A 19,300-nucleotide genomic window follows, 5' to 3' on the forward strand; every position below is an offset into this window, starting at 1 on the left:
GCGATCCGATGGATACATCTGTTGTAGGGTTGTCACTGACTCAGACGTACTTATGAATATAATTATTTTCTGTGACTGTATCTTACATTAATTTGTAGGATCCTTTACTACAGATAATTTAGCTGATCTGTAACAATAACATCTTCATGCCTTATATATCATGTACTGTAGTACGCCGCTAGATTAAAACTGACGTGGAAAGGTAACATATGGCCACCGAAAGCTCTTTTTTTTGAGAGCCTAGGTGGTCGTGTGGTCTAGCGGGACGGCTGCAGTGCAGGCGATTTGGTGTCACGATATCACAGTAGCATGGGTTCGAATCCCGGCGAGGGAAGAACCAAAAATTTGCGAAAGCAAATTTACAGATCTAACATTGTTGGGTTGATGTTTAGACGAGTTGTATATATATACAACTCGTCCCGCTAGACCACACGACCACCTTGGCTCTATATATATATATGTTACAGTGAATTTGTATAATATGTGATTATGTAGAATCCCTCAAATTTTCAGGAATTATGTAGAATCAGTGGTTAGTTTATATCATTGGGGACTACATATTATCACTAAACATTTCAGATATTATGTATAATCACTAGAAAAAAATACCGGGGATTATGCATAATAACTAAAATGAAGAATTTGCTTTATTTATAAAAAAATATTTATTCTATATAATTATTTTAAAACATGATTGTTCACATAAATTGTAAAATGTTAAGCAAAATATGTTAAAATGATTAGCTCATTATATGAAAATGATTAGCTCATTATATGAAAATGTTAGGCACAATATATAAAAATGATAAGCACAGTATATTAAAATATAAGAATGTTAGGACTATACACGATATTGTAAAATGTTAGGAACAATATTTCAAGAACAATAATTTATTTTTACAAACTAAATTTGGATGACATAGACTATTGAATGTTTGCCCTGCTTTTCTACAAGCACATCTACTTGATTCACATCAGTACCCAGAAAAGGGAATCAGCAACCTCGAACCTTTTTCTTGTATAAGATCCGAGCAGGATTAAATGTTTTGTGGACAAACGATATGTTCTTTTTGAAATAATGAGGTTCAACAGTTTAATAATATATAACTGGCAACACTGTTCATTGACGATTAACCTTGAAGTAGAATATCAGGAATGACAACTGTTCACTTAATCCATCAAGGAATATTTTTTTTAGTAGAAACTTGTCTTTATTTCTATCAAACATAGGATTTCTAAATTATTGATAATCCCTGAAACCATATTAGGGAATTTGTAGAATAATTATTAAATTGGTCAGTGATTATGTAAAATAATATTTACTTTCTTAATACTTAATGACAGATAATCGAAATCAATGTATTGCAAAATGAAAAAATAATCGACTTCCACATGTTCCAATAGAAATTCAATGTTAGGAAATCCATAAAAACGGTATCAATCAACGGAAAATATTAAAAACAACTGCCATATACCTTATTTGTTACAAATATTTTCCTTAAACATTAGTTTGTAAAAATCTCTCTCTCATATGACGCCAATGACAAGATATAAATTCACACATAAAGTCCCTAGACATGAATATTTTTTAAAAAGCTGAGAAATTTGAAATGGAAGATTACATTTAATTTAGTCTTAAAAAATCTGCCAATGGTACAATTACAATTTATTAAATTTAATTGAAAAGAACAATCTGTATACTGCCTTCTTCTCAAAAACAACACATAAGGATTACTTCAAATGTATGTCTTTTACACATAAAATAATGTGTTTTAGAAATATTGTCAATAATGGACTAGAGTTTGTAAACAGTAGAATCCAGAACTTGTGACACAGTATAATATAGTACTGGCGACAAAATATCAAAGTACATAAAGAATTTGCTTTGGTTCTCGAATATTTTAACTTGAATTCCATGCTTTACCAGTTAAGATGTGGTCCTGAAATTTCAAAATGAAAGGTTGTGATAATTTACTATGTGTCTAATGAAACATAAGTCAGCACATGTTCTTATATTAACCTTTATGGACTCTTTTCGTCTATGAAATTGTTAAATTGCCATGTCAAGTTTGTTTTGATGTATGATTAGTGCTTTGTTCGTATTGCGTATTGATTAACTAATTGAACATAATGTATACATCCTACACACAAGGATTTCGGATCTGAAATCTATCTACAATTTAACTTTGCAGAACAATCACTGAATGTAAAAAAGTTAATTATTAATATTCAATTAATCAATTAATCTTTTTTACAAGGAAATTATTAAATCAAGAGTTCAAAATTGTGAATTCAAATCATCCCTTCGTAAATTTTACGGACGCCAACATCTGTTAGTTGACCGTTGGGAATATCCGTCAATAAATTTCACTTTTCAACAAAAAGAATTTACCATATTTACAGGTTTGTTATAACATGCTCAATACGACGGCTTTCACATGTGTATCAGGAATTGCATACTCTTCCGGATCACCTGAAATCTACCCGAGTTTTTGGTGGGGTAAGTGTTGCTAAGTCATTTGTGTTTATATGTTTTGCCATGTGTACTATTGTTTATAGGCGTGGCATTATCAGTTTATGTTAGATCTATGAGTTAAAATGTCCCTCTGGTATCTTTTGTCCCTCTTTTATTGTCTTTCATGCAAAAAAAACAAACAATGCGGTCAAATAAATTTATTCGCTCGAAAACATACGTCGCATGTCATTAAGTGAATTAGGTTTATTTTGGTTATCATAGTATTGCATTCATTATTGAGATTTTAATCCAATTTGCATGTAATTGTTCAAAAAGTTACCGTAGGCAAATGTACATTTATCGTTGTTTCGATACCAATGTATGCATGTTGGTGACCTTCTGCTGTTGTGTTTTTTTATTTTGGTCGGGTTGTTGTCTCTTTGACACATTCCCCATTTCCATTCTCAATTTTATTATAGTTTCTTATGTTTGCTGTAAAATTAAAATGGAAATAAATACGTAAAAAATATTATAATGTTATACTTACTTCTAATCATCTGATGACACAGATTGACTGTCATCCTCATCCTCATCTGACGATGAATATTTAAATGGATCATCATCGTCCTCATCTTCCGTTTGGTCTTCATAGTTCTCCAGAGCTTTGGCAATTTTTGATAACTGAAGTGCAAATATATTACATCCAACATTATTGTCAAATAGTTTGCTAGTGACCTATATATCTTATTAGGACAGTTACACACTTTGTAAGAAACTGACTGTCTTAACATGTGGCATTAAGAAAAAAATGACCTATCAGAGTGATCAAAGTGTTAATAGGAACTTGCATTTATCAACATCTTCAATACGTTAGGGATTTATACGATTTTAGCAAAATCACGAACAAGTCACATGCAAGTGTTTTACCCTCAAATGTATTATCTTTAAAAAGAATACACTGTATGCCTTTCAATAGGTTGCGATACAATGTCTACTTACATTGATAAAGTATTGTGCACTTAAAAAAGAAAAAAAATCAGTTTCAGAAACTACCAGTTTGCTTTACAGGTTCTATAAATAAAACTACAAGGTCATGAGGCTGTGATATAGTATTTTGAAATATAAAAGATATGTATATACGATCGGGAAGTAAAACCCTTCTTACGTTCTATGTCGGTGAAAATAAAAGATGGTCATACAGTTATGGTAAAGACGTTTTAATGTGTATTAATACAATCAAAACGATGAACATAATGCCCAGTATTAAGATTTCTAGGATGTGTTTTGTGTTCTATTATTCATTTTTCTTGTTCTTGTTATGATATGGCTTCGTCAGTTTATTATGGACGTATGAGTTTGAATGTCCCTTAGGTATTGTTTTCCTCTCTTTAAAATTAATTGTATAATGAGAACGGAATAATCGTCCCTATAAGAGATATATTTGAATATGGTGTCAATCTATAAAGTATTTCGTTTTTAAATATCGAGTTAAGCAATAGATAACACTTTTGAATAATCTCCACATTTTACATTATGTCATGTCTTAAATGAGTTGATATTAAAGGAATGCTTAACGTCATTACAAAATGCAGCATATGTGTGTGTTCCGTACAGACGACTTCAAAATAGAAATAAATGCATTTTATAAATTTGATGCGAACGAAGCACTCTTTGCATTAACTTGGATCAGTTCCACTGAAACCTTATGCTAAATGTTTACTTGCATTGAAGAGGTGCAATACAACTGCAGAAGAGAGTAACAGTCAACTGCAGAATAACAGCACTGACTCTGAATTGTGTTAACTTGAAACAACACATATATTCATCAATTCTAAATACAAAGCATGATCACTACAATATGCTAACTTTTAAAAAATTAAATGTGTACTCCAGTAGCATAGTTTAGTAATGTCAAAAACCAGTGAATCAATATTTTTATCGGAAAAAGGTCGTTTTTAAGGTAAATAAGGCTATCGATGACCAGCAAAACATAACTTATTCCTTTTAAAAAAAAGAGTACATGTATCTTTCTCATTTAATTTATGGTTTTTTTTAAAGTAAAAAGGTAAAAGAAAGGACTAGTAAGTAGAATGGAATACCAACCATTGTCTTTATTCCTTTTAACTTTTTATCCATACAGTGCTGGCTTTCCATTATCTAAAAAAAGAGAAAAATATTCCGGCATTATTTTCAGTTGTTGATAACTTCCATCATTACCGTATGGATTGAAAAAAGTGTGTATGCCCCAATCAGACAGTTGTTGGTAATTACTGTCATGCATTAGATAATTGTAACATCCATTGCAATTATCAAACAGTCTGTATTTAAGGAGGTAAACCAAGGTTAGAGGACACCACTCTTAAAACATCAGTACGTTAATGTCAACTGTTTTCGTCAATATATTGTAAGCGTCTATGTTACATGGATTATTTCCAATCTGTTTCAGGTAAGTGCTTTAAATACCATTTTTAAACTGGACTTTCACAAAGGCATCACCGATTACATGGATTAAAAAAATCATCTCACTGACTACTATCAAACACACACAACTGTTACAAAGAAATAAACACCGTAACTATCTCATATTAACTATTACAGAATTTCTTTGTGAATTTTAGAGAAACATCTTTTTTCGTGACCATAAACCAAAATAGTTAGTTCTTTAACGTTAATTATAAATGTTGGGTCATAATTAAAATTCGAAAAATATGCAAGAAAGTTGGACCATATTTTGAATGTGTTGTTCAATATTTTAAAAACAGCTTTTTTTGTGTACCAAATAATCCTTACATTGATCTTATTCCACAATATATGTTTTAAACAAGGTTTGATTAATAAAAAAACTGAAAAACTAATTATATAATGACGTATCTCTTCCAGTAACCACATGTTCTTAAAGCAAAATATTAAACATAGAAAGGTGCGATTCTTAAACATTTTACATACATGACATGATACTAAATGATCCAGGTAAATATGCACCTTGTGATGAACAAGAATTTGTTTAGTTTACCTTTTGGTGTCGTCTGCCATTTTTATCGTTCTGTTTGTCCTGTTTTTTGCTATTTGAATCCATGTGTCTTTGTAGCATCTGTTGGATATATCGACCGAAATTATCATGTTTACTTATTGAAATGTTAATCTATTTTGAACATATCTGCCGTCTTTTACAATTGAATTGCCACATAATGACATAAAATTGAAGTTGAAGTAGAAAAAAAAAGCTAGGAGTCAACCTGCATGCTGACATAATATATAATGAAACATAAACAACAAAACTAAAACACATGTAAACGCTGATGTTAAAACATCTCATCAAGCTCATAGCTTGTGTTATTTCTTCTCTTTAACAACAGTCACATTGTCTATTGTTTTTGTTTGTACTGTTTATGTACATGTCCTGAAGCAATCTGTTAATGATGCTGCTGAGTGAAGCTTATTTGAACTGATTTTGTTCTGTTTGTTATGAAATTGAACCCTCCTTTAATAGAACGGTGACCAGACCCAATATTTTTTATATTTAATCGTCAAACATACTATATGGCTATAGTATTTATCATTGGATTCGGAAAAAATGAGTACTTTTATAATATCGATGTCGTCAAAAAGAAATGCGGTAACAGTTTTGTATGAAATAAGGTCAAAGATCAAATTTTTTGTTCTCCTTTTTGATCTTCCATACTTTTAAAATTTGAAGATATATACACCAATTTAGGTTACATTTTAGATACAGACATGTTTTCAAATCAATTAACAATGAATAATCTCGAAAATGTAAAAAAAAAATGAATAAGGAAATCGATTTATTCTTGAAATTTGCGTTTTTCAAACACTTGATCTATTCTACACAATTTATGTTAAAGTTACAGTGGTTACCTTGCCGGCTGACATTCAACATCAGCAATAAAGGATAAATAGTATTATTTTACCTGAAGAAGCTTTCTATAATGAAGGCGTATTTTGCCTAAGCTCATTTATATAAATCATTAAAACAAAAAAGCATGCAATACCTCGAAAACAATTACAATTCAAAAATCTAATCAAGGAGATCCACACAACAGAATTATACTTATATATCTTCTCCTTCATCTGTCAAGGAACGTGATTTAAAATTTCAACATAATGCTGACCCATGTAGGGTTTTGTTGTGAACAAACACCTGCCTTTTTTACATGGAGATTTTCCCTTCAATGAAAACACAAAATCTTGCAGGAATTCTGCTGACACATGCCCTTTAAAATACACGGGGTGTAATGAATCGTATAACTTTCATCAACCGTATTGTAAAATTTACGGAATAGAGGTTAAGCAATGTGTAATGCTGTCCACATTTGTAGTTTGAAACGAAGTTCTTGAAACGTGCTGTTTCACTGCCGCCTCACAGGGAGGTGACCCAAATAAACATACATTTTTACTGTTGGCAAGTTTTAAAGGGAATTTTCTAATCATAAAGCTTTGAAACTAACGTTCATGCCCAAGCAGAGGGTTTATCTTTGTCAATAGTATCGAGACTCTAAAAACCACTGAAATAGTCGTGCGTGTCCTTCAAAATCTTGTAAACTCCAAATACAGACAAAGTTGTGTCTCATCCGGTAACTACATGAACAGCAGTTAATAGTTATTAAATTGTTGGTGAAATCAGACACATAGTAAGTGAATAGGTGAAAATCTCCGCCCATTCTTTACACTGCTAATGTTCTCCATCTGCAATCACAACTCGCTTGAATGTTTCATGTATTTTTAAAAGGCAGTGAACACACATACCAATCACATTTGTATTAGAGGTCCGTATGATTGTTCTTCCGCTCTTTCCCATTTCTCTAAACTTCGTGTCAAAGTTTATGGCATTGAGTATCGACCTAGGTCTCCTATTGAGTGCTAAACAAGTTTCGACAGCCATTAAAAGTTTAAGTATAAATGCATTTGACAATTTCACATCAGGTGGAATCATAGGGGATATTTCAAAGTTTTGCAGTCAGGAATACTTCTCCCCTCAATAATCTGATACACTTTGGTGGAAGTCTAATATCAAAACATTGAACCAATGTCATACCATCTCTAATGTAAGTTGAGAGAGATTTTACAAAGGAAGGTAAAAAAGTGCACAAGAGACTTCAGATTCTTATTGCTTCAACAAATCAGACGTGCATGAGTTTCTTATGGTGCCGTCATCTTGAAAAAAAAGTAAATTCGAATGGGACCTACAGGGTGCGACAGAACATGTTCTACGGTAACATCATCCGTACATTTTGCCAAAATCAGTGCACGTCCAAATGCAAGTTATGGATTTATGTGACCTAAAAGTATTTCCCCTTATTTATATTTAAGGTATGTTTTTGTAGTCATGTGTTCAAACGTTTGTAGTTTTTAGTTTTGACTTGATATTGGACTATAAAAACTCTTGACTGGATATAAAGAAAGAGCACTAGTGATACAATGTTTAGACTTGTTCAAGCCTTCAACTACAGATGTGAGCAAAGAAATCGAATATCTTTTGTAGCATGCATTCTAGAAGAGATATTAACAAGACATGGAGCAGATATCAAACGGGTCAGTCATGGATCATTCAACTAGTTCACAATATTATAGCAATAACATGTTCTTCATCTCTTTTCATTGCTGTTGGTTTTGTTTCCTCTTGTGACATCGCATTATTTGCAGCAATTCCAGACCATTTTAGCGTTACACAACTAAAGGATTCTTAAAAATGTCTAGTAAGGGTCAATCTAACAAGCGCGGATTTTTATGTGTTATGCCTACAGTGCCACCTGATCCACCTTTGTCTTTTATGTTGCCATGTCGGCCCATGTACCGTTAACAATGTTCAGGAGTCTGTCTGACAGCAAAGTAGCCATCTATAAAATTCTCAGAAAGTTGAAACATATCGCGTATGTTAACTTGTATCCACTTTCATTAATTGGTACGTTTGGTTACACAAATAGTAAGGATACATTTTGGATGACGATCGCAAGGAATTGATCATTTCCCTTTCGTTCTGCACATACATTTGAATGCAAAATGTCTACTGCTTCCAAGGAAAACACATCCTAGTTTTTGAATGTATGTGATACAGCACAGCATCATTGCTTATATGTATTTATAAGAGGCTGCATATGAGCTTTAAATAGCTCCGTCATATGAGCATTAGGACTTGTGTCTGGCTTGAATTGCTGAAATAATGCATCTGGGATAAATGAATTTAATGTCATTGATTAATAAAGGTATGAAATATCATATAAATGTTAATTATTTTACATTTTGCATTAGAAAAAAAAAGAAGAAATTAAATTAAAACATACTCTATTAAATGCAAAATATTCGTAGTTGTAATCTTTTACATAAACTCTTCAATAACGGATCCGATTAATTTTGCTAAACTTATTTGAAATCGTTAAAATAAGGTGTAACAACAATGTATATAACAACAGAAATCATAACACGGATGTTCTTTTACAATGTAGACATCAACACTTTTCTAAGTAAATTTTTCGTTCAAGTAAAATTAAGTACTTCAAAGTCTATTTTACGAAAATAGTACCGTACGAATTTTTGACAACAAGTCAAAATGTTAACTTTAACCTTTGAACTACCAATACTGTGATTTATAGCCGTATAGTTCGAATGACAATTAAACTCCTTAAATAAGCGACCTTTCCTTACTCGGTCACCGTACTATAAGCTTTTCGGAGGGTTTGGCTCCATCAAATATGTTTAACCCGCGACAGTCTGTATGTCTGATTTTAAAGTCAGGAGCCTATATTTCTGTTCATCATATTAATAGTCGTTCGCTTATTTTATTACATCTAAGGTCGTTGATTTTTTTGTTCGAATAGTTTTACATTAAAAATTGTCAATACCTTTTCTAAACAGCTTTCTATCAGTTCGTAAACATAACAGTAAACATATTAGTTTAAAACATGGCTAAAATCATACATATAGGATATATATTCTAGTCCTAAAAATAGTTGTACTGTTTAATCGAACATTTTGTGATAATTAATTTACTGAAATTGTCCTCATGAACTTCTGGTTGAAAACTGTGAGGCAAAGACTATATGCAATATTGGTTGTCAAATATGTTTCTCTTCTGTCTTCAACACGGAGCCAAGGCTCAAAGCAAGCTATTAAGGTACAATTCATAAATTAAAACAATGCATTAGTAAACATTGGGATTTACTAAAAAAGGATGCAGTTTGCAACGAAATATTTTGAAGCAAACCAATAATAGCTTATAAAACGCATAAATTTAATGCAGATCTATGGACAACGACAAAATTAAAATAAATTGATATAGGTAAATCCCAGCTGATGATGGCGGGCCTACAATGCGTAAACCCTTTCATTAATGTGATATATTTATCATTAGCATATAATACAAAAACCGCCGAAACACTAAATTAGTGTCGGATTGATGAAAAGCAATTGCAAGTCTAGTAATACTAGCATCATGTGATCAATATTGTGTAATACAATTACAATAACGTTCTTATAGTATGTATACGGAGTCTTCCGAATAAGATTATTTGCTATAGGAATTCGGATTGATGTTGGAATTCGTGGATGTTAGGTGTCACTTTTAAACAAAACCATTTGCACGTAAACACCAACGGTCCAATCTATATACAAAACGAGAAACGAGAAACATGTATGAACCATATATACAAACGACAACCACTGAACATCAGATTTCTGACTTGTGCAAACAATTGCAGCAGGAATAAACGTTTAAGTAAACGTTTAAATTGTACCAAACCTTCTTCCTTTTCTGAAACAGTAATATAACATCACAACATAGAAATACACACTATCAACTATCAATTGAAATTCCTTTACTCAATAAAAAAAACTAAGTGACACAAATAAATTGTAAAACATGTTTACCGTAAGCCTGTCAACTTCAGAAAGGTCTATTTCCCTGAAAACAATAGAATGTTATACTAATCAGTCCTTCGTGATATCATAAACGTATGAAATTGGAACACCAAAATACATTTTCGTTTTGCTTATAAAATTATTGAATTTCACTATGGTACCATAAACCAACGAGAGTGTTTAATCTTATAGGAATGTTTGTAAGTTGATATATGTATATATATATATGCATTAAAAACATTATTTACTCTATATTTTTTAATCAAAGCAAACATTATTGCCTTTTACCGGAAAGCTACCGATTTGTTAAATCAAAGTTTGAAACGACATAAATAGTTTTTCTTTTTTAGTTTTAGTTTTGAGCATTACACCAGATCATGTCTACCTAAGATGATCAAAATGATTTTGGTACACACGATACTATTTTGTAAAAAAAGAAAACAACAAGTCATGTCTAGTTTAAAACTTTAAGATTTTTAATCAGCAGGTCTACTAAATTTGGCTTGCTTCAGCGACTGCAATATTTCTTCTTTCTTTCATAAGGAGTATTTGACACTTATTTTGTGTTCAATGCGAGTATACCTTTTAAAGTGCTCTCCGTGAACTGTTTTATTTACATAATTCATATTTAAAAAACTAGTTTGACTCATCAAAACGTGTATGTTCCTGTTTAATAACAATATGCTCAATAGTTCATCCAAGAGATTTTGATAATCAAAATTTAGATTTATAATTTTATTCTTTTATTCAAATTCCTCCTTCGGTTGTCAATTGGAATTGATAAATAATGTTTGAAATTTACATACAACCAGGTCTTTTCCAATCTTGACTAAAATAATTAACATTGGCATTAACATGATAAAAGCAGGTGGTTTGGCATGCCAAAAAACCCAGGTTCAATTTATTATTTTTCTTAAAATGCCCTGTACCAAGTCAGGAAAATTGCCATTCTTATGTTATAGTTCGTTTCTGTGTGTTACATTTTAATGTTGTGTTTTTGGTTTGTCGTAGCTCTCTTATATTTGTTTATACGTTTCCCTCAGTTGACGTTTGAAGCCCGGATCTGTTTTTCTCCATGGATTTATGAATTTTGGTACACTACTGTTGCCTTTATCGATACAACTAATAAGTTCTTAAAACATTTTTTGGAAACAATATAAAACAATATTGTGCTCATTTCTATGAAAAGTACTTGAGTTGTAGAGCGAAATCTCAATTGGAAATGTCAAATCGTCTTTTTTTTAAAATTTAGTTTGGTCGAAGAACACAAATAGAGGCTCTGAAGAGCCTGTGTCGCTCACCTGGGTTTATGTGCATATTAAACAAAGAACACAGATGGATTCATTGTGTTTTTGTGATAGTGATGTGTGTTTAAAGGTCTTACTTTACTTAACATTCTTGTTACTTACGATTTTTTCTATCTATAATGAACTTTGCCCATTAGTAACAGAAGAAATTATTTTGTAAAAATTTAAAAAACTACCAAATTAATGAAAATTGTTAAACTTGACTACATGTATAAAGGGCAATAGATGCTTAGGGGATGTCAAATGACGTATTTGTAGATTTTACTTTGCTGAACATTATTGCTGTTTAGATTTTATCTCTATCTATAAAAGTGTTCATGATAATAACCAAAAGTGGAAAAATTTCTTTGATAAACAATTTAACCCTTGTCAGACTTGCTCTAAATGCTTTGGTTCAGAGTTAAAAGCCAAAATCTACATTTTACCCTATTTTCTATTTTTAGCCATGGCGGCCATTTGGTTAGATGACCTGGTCACCGGACACTTTTTTTAAACAAGATACCCCAATGATGATTGTGCTCTATATTGGTTAAATTTGGCCCAGTAGTTTCAGAGGAGAAGATTTGTGTAAAAGTTAACGACGACGGACGACGACGGACGACGGACGACAATCGATGAGAAAAGCTCACTTGGCCCTTTGGGCCAGGTGAGCTTAAAACAGCTGTTATTGTACCCCACCGAAAATTCTATCTCCAATACATGTCCCTACGAGCTGACAATCTAGTTTTGTAACCGTATTTTCATTTCGAGTATAATAAAAGGACATTTCCACTTTACTGAAGTTACGACTCTGTTTTTAAAATGAAAACGGCCAATAGTTTTCAATGTTGACATTGTTATCTGTTCAAGAACAGATTAAAAATAACGTGTAATTCGATTAAAAGCGAAATAACTGTTGATGAAACGTGCAAATTTGTAGATTAGTCTTTTTATATGGTATTGTCACTAAATACAAGAAGTTGGAACTCGTAAATAAAAAAAAACAAATAGTCGAGAATATACGCGTTGTCGTGTAAGGCATACGACTTCTCGTTATACAAGGTGTTCGGCAAAGTAATATGGTTTCTATACTAGAGGCTCCAAGGAGCCATGTCGCTCACATGATATTTTTATTTACAATCGATGCATGGAATAATGCAACCGTTATACAGTTTCTGTAGTTTCTAAGACAATGTAAGATACGAGTCAATTTTCCCCTTTTGTGCTATTTTTAGCCACAGTCATTCAACGAGTAGTTTGTTAAATATATGTGTCTGAAGTAACCTATGACTGTCTCCCCATCAACACGAACGATTTGATTTGATTTTTTGGTGTTTAAACGCATCTTTTAAGCACCGGATTTAAACTATTCTGTGGCGGCCAGTTATTATTGGTGGAGGAAGCCGGAGTGTCCAGAGAAAACCACCAACCTACGATAGGAAACCTGATATCTTTGTCAGTTAAGATAAGAGTCGAGTGCACTCGCACGAGCGGGGTTCGAACTCACAATCTCAGTGTTGACTGGCTAATGATAATGGTAGTACCTTCTAAGATCACTCGGCCAGCGAGGCCTTTCAACACAAACGATAAAGAGCCGTAGTGTGTTTTTTTAATGTATTAAGTTTCTTTATTTAATTATCACAGAAGAAGTTATGAAAAATTGTTCTAAATTATGAAATAGCTGAGTACTACATATATGTACTCTCGGGAACTAGCAGTCCACTAGCAATGATATCGACATAAAGCTAGTTAAACAGAAAATAACACTTGATAGATTTAGCGCTTCTGAAGCGATTTTTTTGAAAAATGCTGACAAAACATTTTGAAATCGAGAATGCATAAGACCATAAACAAGCACTTTAACGAAATGAAACCTAACACATGGCGATAAAAGTACTGAATTATTTACAGCATCGGCAATCAGAAAAAGAAGGGCGGAATATACCAGAAGGACAGTCAAACTCACAGATAAAAAATAGACTGACAACACCATGGCGTACAAAGAAAAAACAAACGAACCAATAATAATACACAAGACACATCATGAATAACTAAACAGTGAGCAACATGAACCCTCCCAAAAAATGGGGCTGATCTCAGGTGTTCCGGAAGAGAAACCAGATTCTGCTACACAATTGGCACCCGTCGTGTTGATCATGCTACTACAAACTCGGTAAATATAAGTAAATATGCGACTGGTAGACTCAAATGTTGACACATTTAACTAAATATATTTTATAGATGATGGTGAGGTATATACATGATATATGTCGGCATTGTGTCAAATATATTTTATTCGAAAACTGTGATAAAAAAGTTAAACTCGTTCAACGTAATACAATGGGTTTTTTTTTGTTTTTTTTTTTTATATCTCAATCGGTTTATTTACTGCGATATACCAATGTGGCCTTTATTTCTTTATATGCTTACTTAAAACTCATTTGAAAAATACTATATTTTTTTTGGTAGTATTGGTTCATTTTTTAATTTAATTTTAGTTATTGTTAATTTACCCTTTTGCTTTTAGTGCACCATTGCCCTCTGCTTCTTTTGTTGTTTTCAGCTTCAAATCAAAATTTGTATTGTACAAAAAAACTGAAATTATATAAAGCAACTGCATTTAAATATCAACTACCTGTGTGGTTAATAGTTTCATATATTTCCAAAATGATAAAGAAAATAGTATTACGATATATACACTTAAAACAAATTGGTTCATCGCACTAACCAATATTATAGTTCTAATTTATGAATAGAAACACATGATTCTCGACTCCTAAGAGTAGAGATTAAGAATTGAACGATGGACAGTTAGGGCGTGAATTTTTCTTGCTACCTGATTAGAAGATATTAAGAGACGTAAATAATCAAAGTTTATTGATTGATTGATTGGAATGGAAAGTATCGGATTTGTCCTCTCTATATTAGCAATTAGATTTTACACAGGTAACCTTTATCTATAAATAGTCGAATCTTCTGGAGTACACAACAAATCATAGCTTTTCTAAAATGCTTGCCGTATTTTAGCTGATTATATTGAGATCAATGGTTTGTAAGTATAGGTTATTTTTTGTTTGGAATATTGCACTTTAAGCAATATGAATGCATAGCGCTTTTTTCTACTAATTTGTGATTTTAGTTGTATTATTGGTGGACCAGAGTTATAATGGAAGGAGACTTAATAATTGAGAATGGAAATTGGGAATGATATTATAATAAAACGCATACTGTGTCTATAATCAACTTGATAAAAAAAGCATTATAAAATATATGTACTTTTGAGGATTACAACTTGACAAAATGGACTTCTACAGAAGGTCTTTCAAATTTGAGAATGTTACATCTTATATCCTCTTGTATAGAAGCGATTGATATCTTATCTGACTTTTGTCTTAGAAAATGCAATTAGTTTTGACTGTACAAGTTAGTTTTACTTGTTAATGTTTATTGTTATAATCGGAAAGTGAGTGGCAGATCCAGAAATTTTCATAAGTGGGGGCAGGCTCTCAAGTGGTAAAATTTGTTGATGGATGCACGTGGCTATTCTAATAAATGAATTAATCTACAAAGCGAGAGCACTTTCCATTTTTATCAGCTGAGAGTCGAATAGCCCTTTTTGAAAGGCTAACGCTTGTATGAAACTTTATATTAATTTTGCAAAACGATGCGTTGTGAATCAAATCGCCCTTACTTACCCGAATTAAATATAACCTTTACTAACTTGCATTAGATATACATGAACTATATTTTAACTCTTTAACTCTGTCAGTATTTATATAAATATCAAAGCGTACAATTCAAAACAATTGCAACAATTTACATATTACCTCTAACAAACATAGGGCAATGATTAAGGGTTACTGTATCCTCTTTTCCATAACCCTGGTCCCGACATGTTTTATAAAGTCTTCCACACAGATGAGGACAACAGAACCAAAATATGGCATGCACGATTGTGGCTGGCAGTACAAGTAATTGAAGATGTACTGGAAAAACTGTCTTGATGCTGTATTCTTCAAGGAAGTCAGTCTGAATTTGAGCCCAGTAAAACTCAGATTCTTTGTGGACTTTTTGAAATGTATCACTGAAAGAAAGAACAAATTGAGCATTTTTGTGTAAGCACTCGTCAGTCTGTTCGTACGTTCAAATGAGTTTCCGTCTGTAAGAAAACTATGTCGCACCCTAATTTTTTGAAACTTATCCACACTGCTAATAATTATAAAGCACAGATGTAACTTTAAATTTAATTGCGTCATTTTTACTGTTTTCCATGGTACCCCTATGTAATAGAATATACAAGCGGTGACAACATATGTGTTCAATGAACAAATTCTCTTTTTATTTCCTAATGAAGAAAATAAAATTAAATTGAAAAGGAAACACGTAAGTTTTCTTTTTTCCGAAACGTTAGCTTAACAGAAATAAGCGATGACCATATGTTTATAAGGACACAAATTACTCAAATATTTGATAAAATCATAATTTATTTTTAGAAAATATAAATAGTGAAATCATTGTTTGCTTGTGTTTAATCCTATATCACTTGCAGCCTTCAAGACATATTGACTCTATATTAAGTTTTCTTTAAATCAGAAGTCAAGGGTTATTTCTGATCATACAAGGTTTTTTATAATTCAACAGTAATTCAGTGTTTTTTTTTTTATTTGCTATATATCATAATTGCTATTTGATTATTGTTTTGTACATACATCAGTCCGTTAGTTTTCTCGTTTGAATTGATTTATATTTTAGTTTTTGGAATGTTTTAGCTTACTATGGGATATGGCTTTCGCATCTATGTAACTTAGTCTCACTACCAAATTTAATAATGACAACTCTATTCGAAACTTTATCATGTTATATCGAAATATCATGAAATAATGACTATTCCATATTGAGGTATTTCAAAACATCATTCTATAATGTGAAACCATATTATGTAAAGACAAACAATCATCAAGTGAAAATAAACCAACAGAAAGTAATATCAGTGTTCGGCATAATGCAGCTGTGGCGTTCCATACTCTATTGGATACTTGTTCCATTGGTAATCATACCACATCTTCTTTTGTTGATATTTGGAAAAATCTATCCTTGTTAAAACACACTGCCTCAATACTTTTCATTAAGATAAACAAATCTACTTGATTTTTTTGCACTTTTAAGGTATTTAAATTTAGTAGTGCGCTAAACATGTACCTGTACATAGCTATCAACAGATTCAGGAGTAAAATAACTGCTATTAATCCGTAGAGGGCTTTCAAGTAAGGCGTAAGGTATACACCAAGCTTCGCAGGACATCTCGGTACATCAGTATTTTCATAAACTGCTCGGTTGAATGTGCAGTGCGGTTCAGATACTAAAATGAAATTAAATGATTTTTTAAAGTCATTCATAAAAAGCTAGCATATTTGGTAATAATTTGGTAATATAGTCAAATCATAAGGTTTGCTTCTTTAAATTCGTTATTGGATCTGATTATTGTAATTTTTTTTTTAAGTTATAAGAATTTATACCTGTTCCCCAACCGACTTACGAGACATAATTGTGGTGTTACCCTTGAGTAAAGTATGACCGTAAAGAAGAGCACTCTTGTTAGAAAATTAAATGTACACAAGATATCAGACAGGAGAAGTTTGAACTGTTTGAAATTTTATAGGAATAAGTCAGTTTTCGACCCTTACCTATTTTTCTGAAAGATAATCTTTTGTTGATTATATCCCATGTAAGTTTACGATAATATAATCAACATGACATCTTTACATTAATATCATTTGAGGTGTACACTTAAGTCATTGGTTGAAAATCACTAGATACTATTATACAAATCATGTGAAAGACTACTTTTTCCCTCAAATTTTTCGTTGATGTATTGTTTAAATGAGGATGTATGTTCAAATATGACATACTAGTTCTAGCTTAAGGCTGTTTAATACTTTTGTCAACAACAATAATGTACACATTGTAAACAAGCTACAATTGAAATAATGGAGATGAGTAAAATTAGCAGTGTTCTTGATTTACACTCAGTCGAAACGAAGACTATTGCTTATTTTTTTTTAACAAAGCTTACATTAGGATGGTAATAATTTAGCCCTTTGAATATTTTTTTCTTCATTTTCCTTTTCCAATGTTTTGCTGTCACCAAAAGAGTATTTTTAACATGGAATTTACACAGTTCGTTGTCCTTTGATAAGTTTTACATTTGTGTGTACTGTATTTAAGTCATGTAATAGTGTCATTTCAATGTTATATTTAATATTGCCATTAAAGTGCGAGGTTTTGCTCGCCTGTTTAACGCCCCACATGTTCTGAAAGTGTCCTGTACCAATTCAGGAAAATGGCAGTTGTTATTTTATAGTTCGTTTCTGTGTGTTGCATTGTCATTTTTTTTAGTTCACTTCATTGTTTCTATTGCTTTGTTGTTTTCCTCTTATACTTGACGTGTTTCGCTCGGTTTAAGTTTGAAATCCGGATTTGTTTTTTCAATCGATTTATGACTTTCGAACAGAAGTATACTACTGTTGCCTTACTTTGCAAAGGAGTTGAATTGATTTCTATAGCTAATGATCTTGATTGCATCGAATGTATTGTTTTCTTATTATTCATATGCTTCAATTAATTTCTATTTCGTGCAATTGTTTTTTTTTTATTATCACATGTTCAAAGTAGAGGTACAATGATGACTAATGGTTAAATGTGTAAATACTGGCTGTAAAACCTAGTTTGTCGTATTAATAGGTCAACACATACTTTCTATTATCACTTACGTGTGACACTATCTAGATTAAGTTCTCCAAATAACATCCAGTAACCATTTTGTATTATCTTTTCAATCTGAAGCCAGCTTAACTCAGAATTAGGATACAAAAGAGCATAAAACGATATGTTGTAACACATCATTATGACTGCCATTATAATCATGAATGAAACAGTATCTCGAGCCTGAAATAAAGACGATACCGTAAAATATATCATAGATTTTTTACCACTATCTTGTGTTAAAGTTAGGAGAAAGAGCTCGCAGGAATGTTTACCCAAAGTTCCTTCTAGATGAGCCTGTCTAATGACAAAAGCTCGCTTACCTAACAAAACATTGCAATTGTTTTTTTATTCTTTGAAAAACAAATAGAGCCATTGGTTAACTCCTTCAGAAAGTTTTAAAAACTCTTATATTAGAGTGTTTTGTAGCTTACTTTACGATAAAGATTGTACACAATGTTGTGGTAATACGAATATTTGTAGTTGCTTATATCGACATCATTTAGTCTCTCGAAGAACACTTTTCTCAACATAAGGTAGAGTGTTGTTTTTTTACAACTCTGGCTGACTCCACAATCATGCATATACTTAAAACACTTAAAGTACTGAAAACTACGACAAACAGTTATCAATATATCCATGAATGTTCTGGAACCGTTGAAAATTAAACTCTGACAAATAAAGAAGTGTACATCACGTTTGTCCTAAACTTTAGTTTGAAGACAATTTTTCTATTTAGGATTGTTTCGCCTAATTGGTAAATAATGGTCAATGAAAGAAAGAAAACATCATTCAACAATTTTAAATTACTTATCTTTTGACTTTGTTTCAAAAATCACAAAATGTGTGCCTCGAAATTTTAAAAGAGGAAAACGATATCTACCTCCATAAGCTTACCGCATAGCTTATCGGTTTTAGTACAAAC

The 19,300-nt window shown here is 31.7% G+C and overlaps 2 protein-coding genes across 2 annotated transcripts in view; both read right to left on the reverse strand.

Annotated features, from left to right (window-relative positions):
- Positions 1–771: 771 nt before the first annotated feature.
- Positions 772–5,551, reverse strand: LOC134693276 (kinesin-related protein 4-like). The gene is made up of 4 exons (XM_063554022.1): positions 5,469–5,551; positions 4,559–4,612; positions 3,003–3,136; positions 772–1,940 (listed from the first exon to the last, which is right to left on the reverse strand). The coding sequence occupies exons 1-3, from the start codon at positions 5,544–5,546 to the stop codon at positions 3,005–3,007; spliced, it is 264 nt and encodes an 87-aa protein (XP_063410092.1). The 5' UTR covers positions 5,547–5,551; the 3' UTR covers positions 772–1,940; positions 3,003–3,004.
- Positions 5,552–8,535: 2,984 nt separating this feature from the next.
- LOC134692269 (uncharacterized) overlaps positions 8,536–19,300 on the reverse strand; it is a 67,177-nt gene continuing 56,412 nt past the window's right edge. The window contains exons 30-35 of the mRNA XM_063552719.1: positions 18,384–18,558; positions 16,813–16,972; positions 15,441–15,697; positions 14,127–14,208; positions 10,337–10,370; positions 8,536–8,625 (exon numbers count right to left, since the gene is read on the reverse strand). Coding sequence (XP_063408789.1) covers positions 8,536–8,625; positions 10,337–10,370; positions 14,127–14,208; positions 15,441–15,697; positions 16,813–16,972; positions 18,384–18,558 — 798 coding nt within the window. The remainder of the gene's footprint in view (positions 8,626–10,336; positions 10,371–14,126; positions 14,209–15,440; positions 15,698–16,812; positions 16,973–18,383; positions 18,559–19,300) is intronic.

This window comes from Mytilus trossulus, chromosome 12 (genome assembly GCF_036588685.1).
Source record: "Mytilus trossulus isolate FHL-02 chromosome 12, PNRI_Mtr1.1.1.hap1, whole genome shotgun sequence".
Lineage (NCBI taxonomy): Eukaryota > Metazoa > Mollusca > Bivalvia > Mytilida > Mytilidae > Mytilus > Mytilus trossulus.